Here is an 8,132-nt window from a genome sequence, read left to right as displayed (position 1 = left end):
AAACAAATGTTAAAAGAAATTATCACTAATGAGACTCCTCAGCTTCTTTAACTCGAATCTGTTTTAGTCATTTATTTTATTGTAAAAATGCAGCGAGAATCTGGCAAAACGCTGTGAAAATCCAAAATTCCGATCCTTTTTCTGATCATTGAACACACCGTCATTCACTGTCCAACCACAGTGTGGTTTTTTTACCGTAAAGTGTGACGTTCTTCTCCGGAATGACAAACACTGAACTTCACATGGGGACGTAGTAGGACGTTTTTTTTAAGCGATTCTCATCATTATTGATGGTACCAAGAACTGTAAGTGCCTGGTATTTTTGGATACTTTGGTATAGATGCATTAACTGAGAAGAAAAACCGATATACAAGTGGATTATATATAATCTTATCCTGCTATTTGCTAGCAATATTTAGTATGAAGCTATGTCGTGTAAGATTGCTACGCACAATTTGTCACGTAATAGGCCCTATTATTATTATGACTGTCATTATTAAATAGGGTATTGTAATCACTGCGCAAATAATTTGAAGGTGAATGTCTTTAGTTCGGATTTGAAAACAATCGACGTCATGCAGGAATTGATGTATGTTTTGTAGCTTAGGAGTGTACTGTTAACTGATAAGATCATCACTCAAGTAACCGTAAAAGGGAGACCTACTAATAATTACTTGAGTAACTATTCCGTAAAAAAAAATTCAAATAGTCACAATTATAAAATAGCAACAAGCAAATTCAAATATTGTCTGTATATACAGCTATACTGTATTTAAACAGTGTGCACATACAGGACCGTCTCAGAAAAATCAGAATATTGTGATAAAGTTCTTTATTTTCTGTAATGCAATTAAAAAACAAAAATGTCATACATTCTGGATTCATTACGTCAACTGAAATATTGCAAACCTTTTATTATTTTAATATTGCTGATTATGGCTTACAGCTTAAGAAAACTCAAAAATTCTATCTCAAAATATTAGAATATTTCCTCAGACCAAGTAGAAAAAAAGCAAAACAAAATCAAACATTTGAAAATGTCCATTAATGCACTCAGTACTTGGTTGGGAATCCTTTTGCACTGCATCATTGTGGCGCGGCATGAAGGCAATCAGCCTGTGGCATTGCTGAGGTGTTATGGATGCCCAGGATGCTTCAATAGCGGCCTTTAGCTCATTTGCATCGTTGGGTCTGGTGTCTTTCAGCTTCTTCTTCACAATACCCCACAAATTCTCTATGGGGTTCAGGTCAGGAGAATTGGCAGGCCAATCGAGGACAGTAATGCCATGATCGGTACACCATTTACTGGTGGTTTTGGCACTGGCAGATGCCAGATCATGCTGGAAAATGAAAATCATCATCTCCATAGAGCTCTTCAGCAGATGGAAGCATGTAGTGCTCTAAAATCTGCATTTACTCTGGATTTGATGAAACACAGTGGACCAACACCAGCAGCTGACGTAGCTCCCCAAACCATCGCATACTGTGGGAACTTCACACTGGATTTCAAGCAACTTGGATTTTGCTCCTCTCCAGCTTTTCTCCAGACTCTGGCACCTTGACTTCCAAATGAAATACAAAACTTGCTTTCGTCTGAAAAGAGGACTTTGGACCACTCTGGAACTGTCCAGTGCTTTTTTTCCATAGCCCAAGTCAGACGCTTCTTCCGTTGTCTTGAGTTCAGAAGTGGCTTGACCATGGGAATACGGCTATTGTAGCCCATTTCCCGGACACGTCTGCGAACAGTGGCTTTTGATACCTGGACTCCAGCTTCAGTCCACTGTCTTTGAAGCTCCCCCAAATTCTGGAAGCGACTCTTCTTCACAATGCTGTTAAGGGTGCGGTCATCTCTCTTGGTTGAGCATTCCTGCCACATTTCCCCCTTCCAACAGACTTTTTGTGGATGTGCTTTGAAACTGCACTCTGTGAACAGCTTGCTCTTTGAGAAATTTCTTTTTGTGTCTTACCCTCCTCATGGAGGGTGTCAATGATGGTCCTCTGGACAGCAGTCAGATCAGCAGTCTTCCCTATGCTTGTGATTTAGTTTACTTAACCAAGCTGAGTGTTTTTCAAGGCTCAGGAAACCCTTGCAGGTGTTTCGAGTTAATTAGACGATTCAAGTGATTAGTTGAATACCCTACTAGTATACTTTTTCATGATATTCTAATATTTTGAGATAGGATATTTGAGTTTTCTTAAGCTGTATGCCATAATCAGCAATATTAAAATAATAAAAGGCTTGCAATATTTCAGTTGATTTGTAATGAATGTATGACATTTTTGTTTTTTTAATGGCATTACAAAAAATAAAGAAAAGTGATAAGTAAGGTACTCATGTTAGTGTAATGAGAGTAAAAGTAGTTACTTAGTGCTATCCATCTTTCTGCTGGTTAAAAGAAAAACACCGGTGATGAGTTTACTTAAAAGACTTGATCGTGGTGCTATGCAATCTATTACAAGTACGATCATAATACTTCATAATGACAACATTGGCATAATCGTAAAATTAATTATTATTAATGTGCATTAATATCCAATGCACTATGGCTTTATTGATTTACACTATTTTGTATGAGACAGTCTTATTTTTCTAATTTAGTTTGGAGTGACATGTTGAATTTGGGACATTGTGCTATGCACTGATGCTTGTGTTTTACCTTAACTATCTCAATTCAAGTGTTATTCACCTTACTACTCTCTCAGTCACAATGTCAGTCCCTGCTTTGCTCATCCTCTATGGGAGTCAGACTGGGACGGCCCAGGACACAGCCCAGAGGATTGCCAGGCAGGCCATCAGAAAGCGCCTGCGAGTGCATTTGTCGTCACTTGATGACTACAACGTTGTAAGTTTTGTTGATATTTGGTTTAGAAATTGGACCAATGATACAGTTTACTTTTTTTTTCAGGATCTCTGTATCACCTGAGATTTAAAAATGAATGTGAAGTTCCATTAGTGTATTGAACGTCCACTTAGGATCTTGAATTTAAAGGCATACTTTCAGACTTCTAATCTCCTACACTACAAAAATTGACTATCATTTTTCAAGTACTGTATGAATTATGTCAAGTATAATATACATTTTTGAAGAACAGAAGCAACACATTGATCAATAATTTTCAGTAATTGATTAATGCTAAAGGTTGTACCCTATTGTGTTTCTTCTCATATAACAGACTAACTTAATCTCTGAGTCACTGGTTGTTTTTGTCTGCTCAACCACTGGCCAAGGAGACCCTCCTGACAACATGAAGGTAATTGCATCAGTTTGCAAATGATGATTACATAATTTAGAAGTCCCTGTTTAACTGACTGATGTACAAATTTTAGGGCTGCTAATCAGAACAAATGGACTTACACGATAAAGCTCATTTATGTTTCTTTCCAAAGAGCTTCTGGGGGTTTCTCTTCAGAAAATCTTTACCATTTGGATCTCTAATTAGGACAAATGGACATATACAGTAAAGCCCAGTTTGCTCATTTATATTTCTTTCCAAAGAGCTTCTGGAGGTTTCTCTTCAAAAAATCTTTACCAGTTGGATGTTTGTGTCAGCTGGACTGTGCCGTACTTGGTCTGGGGGACTCTTCTTATCCGAAGTAATTTTTTCTCGCTGTTCTCTTTAGTGGGCTCATTTGGAATTCCTCTTTAGAAAGGATCTCCTCCTTTTATTTTTAGGTTCAATTTTGTGGCCAAGAAGCTCTACAAGCGTCTTGCGCAGTTGGGTGCCATTCTGCTGCTGCCAGTTGGACTAGCTGATGACCAAAATGACCTAGGGTAGGGAACACTTTAAATTTGGGTGACTGCTAAATATTTAAACTTCAGTGGTTTAATGCTTACATTGGTGGTAGAACATATTTGTTCAAATCTGTATGTTCCAGTCATATCAAAATGTCTTTATCAAACAGGCCTGATGCAGTGATTGATGTGTGGCTAAAATCATTTTGGGAAATAGCGTTTGCACGGTACCCAAGTATTGCAAATATGACCCCACTGACGGACAATGAGCCGTGAGTACTCTCTTATTTCAATATACTACTAATTGAATGAATTTATTTTTATGTGAGATTTATTGGTCAAACCTCAAAGACCACAGCCACCCCACGCCCCCAAATATATAAATTTGGTCTGATTTCTCACCAGGCTTCCTCCAACGTACACTTTTAATTTCCTGGATGATATCTATGAGAAGACAGATGATTGTCAGATAATTCCCACACAACAAACTGGCCTATCCCAATCGCATCCCTTTCCTGCTAAACTGCTGTCCAATGAGAGAGTAACTGACCCGAATCATTTTCAAGATGTGAGGCTCATTGAGTTTGACATCATGGGGTCCAACATAGAGTAAGTCTGACCTAGCCATTATGTGTTTGAATTTGGTTTACATATTAATTCAGATCACTCACCCTTTGTTGGTGGATGCTCTGTTTAGTTTTACTGCAGGTGATGTTGTTGTGATCCGTTCTTGCAATGCAGCTGAAGATGTTCAGGAATTCTGTCAACTATTGAGATTAGATCCAAAGACCCGATTCTCTCTTACAGCAACAGATGGCAAAGCGGGTAGGTATGTGTACTCATTGTATTTGTGCATTTTACTCAATATGCAACAGACAACTAAGCTATTAATATAAATTAATAGTATCTTGGAATGTAAGCATGCACAAATTATAGTTTCAGACGCTCATTACATTTGTCTAGAGTGGCCTTTACTGTTCTCAACTTCATCATAGGGTGCATTTGAAGACAAGACCTGAATTTGAACAGTAGTTCTGCCAGTAAACAAATGATCTCAACTATTTAAGATGCTGCAATGAAGTGCCAGTATTTGTTCAAGTATGCATAAAAAATTTCCCCTTCAAAGATTTCAGGTTGGTTTACACTAGTAGGATATAGGTCATATCAAAGGTTGGAAAAAAAAATTTGAAACTTATAATACCTAGCTTTGAACAGTGTTGTGTAGACTTTTTATAGCCACTGTACAGTACATGGAACTGTATACTAAGCCAAAGAAATCTGTGCTTGATTGATGATTTTAAACTAGCTACAGCAATTAAGTATGACAATTTGTAGAACAAATAATGTGCCAAATCAGTAATAGTTAGTAATAAAAATGAGCTTTTTGGACAGTTTTTTTTCCAAGCAGACATTTTTAAAGATTTTTTTTTTTTTTACCAATGACAGTTCACTCAAACATTTAATTTTTCATTAATTTTTTCAGTTTTCTTACTAAAATATGGCATATTTACAAGTTCTTGAACATCCATCATTCCATTTATTAGACTAATCCACCATACAATGTTGATTCTTGGGTGATGGTCAAATCTCTTAAAAAATAATAATAATAATTTGATGGCATAAGCCCTTTTGTTTCACAATTAAGTAATCACTGTGAATAATAATAATAATAATTAACCAATGCCCACTGTGTGCTTAGTTCCTGCGAGGCTTTGTCAGCCGTGTACATTGCATTACCTGGTGGAGAGCTACCTGGACATTGCAGCCGTGCCTCGTCGCTCCTTCTTTGAACTACTCACCACCTTCTCCAATGACGAGTTGGAACGTGAAAAGTTGGCTGAGTTCAGCTCAGCTGAAGGCCAGGAAGAACTGCACGCTTACTGCAACCGGCCACGACGCACCGGACTGGAGGTGATGCCAAGGGGTCAATAAATAAGATGTTGTATGCCTACTGTCTCGTCTTTTTAGTGTCTTATACTGATTATGATCCATAAAGGATGTAGTGCTTTGCTTCCATATCCACTAACTGAGTTTATTCTTGTGCTTCAGGTTTTGGCAGACTTCCCCCATACAACAGCACAACTTAAAGTTGACTACCTGCTGGATCTTTTCCCTGAGATTCTGCCTCGTTCATTTTCCATCGCATCCTCTCTCCGGGTACACACAATAACAAGCATTTTCTCTCCTATTCAACCATCAAGGAGTATTTTCCCGAATTCAGTACAAAATCTCAAATAACTAATTCTGTTAAGTGACTGCGATATTGCGTCAAACACACAGGTTCACCCACACAGGCTTCAAATCCTGGTTGCCGTTGTCAAATACAAAACCAAGATGTATAAACCACGAAGAGGTCACTGCTCCACCTGGCTGGCCTCACTTGATCCCACAAAAGGTCATTTGCTTTTTTTTTTTTTTTAAAACCTTTTTGCCCACCTCAATAATAGTGAATATAAGGTCTTAAAGTGTTTTGTATCTCATTGCTATACTAAACATTTTATCTGTAATGGAATATGGACACAATTCTCAAACACCACGACAATAGATTGGCATGTATATTTATGCTTCCCATTTCTCAAGGGAGCAAAATCAATGGAATGAATAAACAATCATAAATCAAACCTTTATTTTTAATACTTGCTTGAAAATCCTTTGTATTCAATTATAGCATGAACGTAGACATTATCAGACTCTGCATTTCATTTGTGGTGATGTTCGACCAGTTTAACTGTCTTAGGTCTTACTTATTCTTGGGCCAATTTCCCTGCAGTTCTATCAGTTCAGCAAGTAAAATGCATACTCAATCAGATTCGGTGATTGACATGGCGTAACATTTTACCTATTTGTTTCAATAACCTCTTGGGTTGCTTTTGCAGAATTCTTCAGTTAAATCATAATTCAACACAATAGCTCTTTTTTTGTTGTTGTTAAAAAAAATACAAGTAGAATTGCCTTACAGTATTGCTGTGTCAGCTAAGCCCCAACCACTGTTCACACAGACCTTGTTTTCCCCCACTGTTCTCTCACAGGAGACGTTTACGTGCCTCTCTGGGTAAAAAAAGGAACTCTTAGGTTTCCCATGGACAAAAACACCCCAGTGATTATGGTTGGACCAGGTACAGGAGTGGCACCCTTCAGGTCAGCTTTACAAGAGAGGAATGCTGAGGGCAAAAATGGTGACGACTTCACCTCTGTGAACTTCTTACATTGTCAGGTGACTTTGACTTGGTAATAAAGTTTTCACTTTACAGCCAATGTCCTGTTCTTCGGCTGTCGATCCGAGTCCAAAGACTTCTACTTCAGGTCAGAGTGGAAGGGAATGATCCAAGCTGGACATTTAACCCTCTTCACCGCCTTCTCTCGTGATCAGGTCACACCATCTCTACCGTCCTTTTTACTGCGCCTGCCTACGATTCATGTAAAGCACATTTGTTTGTCATTCCAGGAGGAAAAGGTTTATGTGCAGCACTGTTTACGAGAAAATCCAGGGCTCATTTGGGACCTAATAGCAAATAAAGGGGCCTACTTCTACATCGCTGGGTGAGGTCTTAGAACTTAAGTTGGTCACACTTGTGATGTACATGAATGCTTCCTAACAGTGTGTTCTAACTGTGCAGAAATGCTAAAGATATGCCAAATGGTGTGTGCGAAGCATTGAAGGCGGTGTTCCAACAAGAGGGAGGACTCTCCGCTGAGGATGCCGAGATGATGTTGGCGGCCATGGAGAAGTCTGGCAAATTCCAGAGTGAGACCTGGTCCTGATCAGCTGCTGTCAGACCTTCGACATTCACATTCCACTGCAGCAGCCATCGCTGCATGTGCTGTATTGTGCCAGTACTGAAGCCATGCAACATCCTTGTGAGGAGCATAGGCCATGTCTATGTATTGAATTAAAAATACAAGACTTAAAAGGATGCAATATCATTTGGCATCTGTCACTGCAACAATAAATAAGTACCAAAAGCTGTTATTGTTATTCATCCAACTACTTTTTTCTATAGTCTTTGAGTCGCAGCATCAAGGTGCTTGAGGCTATGCACATAGATACACATACATACTGCTTGTTCCCACGGGTAACATGGGCGTGCTGGAGCCTATCCCAGCAGTCATCAGGCACTAGGCGGGGGAAACTGTGAACTGGTTGCCAGCCAATCGCAGAGCACGCACAAACGAACAACCATTCACACATGTACTCATACCTATGGGCAATTTGGAGTGCTCAATCAGCCTACCAAGCATGTTTTGGGATGTGGGAGGAAACCGGAGTCCCTGGAGAAAACCCATGCAGCCACGGGGAGAACATACAAACTCCACACAGGGAGGGTCGGAGGTGGAATCAAACCTGGACAACTTAGCACGTCCGCCTCACTTCAGTGCAGCATGGGTGGAATCGAACCT

The 8,132-nt window shown here is 39.2% G+C and overlaps 1 protein-coding gene across 1 annotated transcript; it reads left to right on the top strand.

Annotated features, from left to right (window-relative positions):
* The first annotated feature begins 196 nt into the window (after positions 1–196).
* On the top strand, positions 197–7,697 carry ndor1 (NADPH dependent diflavin oxidoreductase 1). The gene is made up of 15 exons (XM_088392170.1): positions 197–305; positions 2,704–2,843; positions 3,175–3,252; positions 3,498–3,595; positions 3,675–3,773; positions 3,905–4,006; positions 4,140–4,343; positions 4,432–4,559; positions 5,434–5,645; positions 5,784–5,891; positions 6,015–6,129; positions 6,764–6,910; positions 6,986–7,104; positions 7,180–7,274; positions 7,352–7,697. The coding sequence occupies exons 2-15, from the start codon at positions 2,709–2,711 to the stop codon at positions 7,494–7,496; spliced, it is 1,785 nt and encodes a 594-aa protein (XP_088248296.1). The 5' UTR covers positions 197–305; positions 2,704–2,708; the 3' UTR covers positions 7,497–7,697.
* The last annotated feature ends 435 nt before the right edge of the window (positions 7,698–8,132 follow it).

Source organism: Syngnathus floridae, chromosome 12 (genome assembly GCF_059516105.1).
Source record: "Syngnathus floridae isolate MCC-2025c chromosome 12, RoL_Sflo_1.0, whole genome shotgun sequence".
Lineage (NCBI taxonomy): Eukaryota > Metazoa > Chordata > Actinopteri > Syngnathiformes > Syngnathidae > Syngnathus > Syngnathus floridae.
This window is presented reverse-complemented; position numbering and strand designations above follow the sequence as displayed.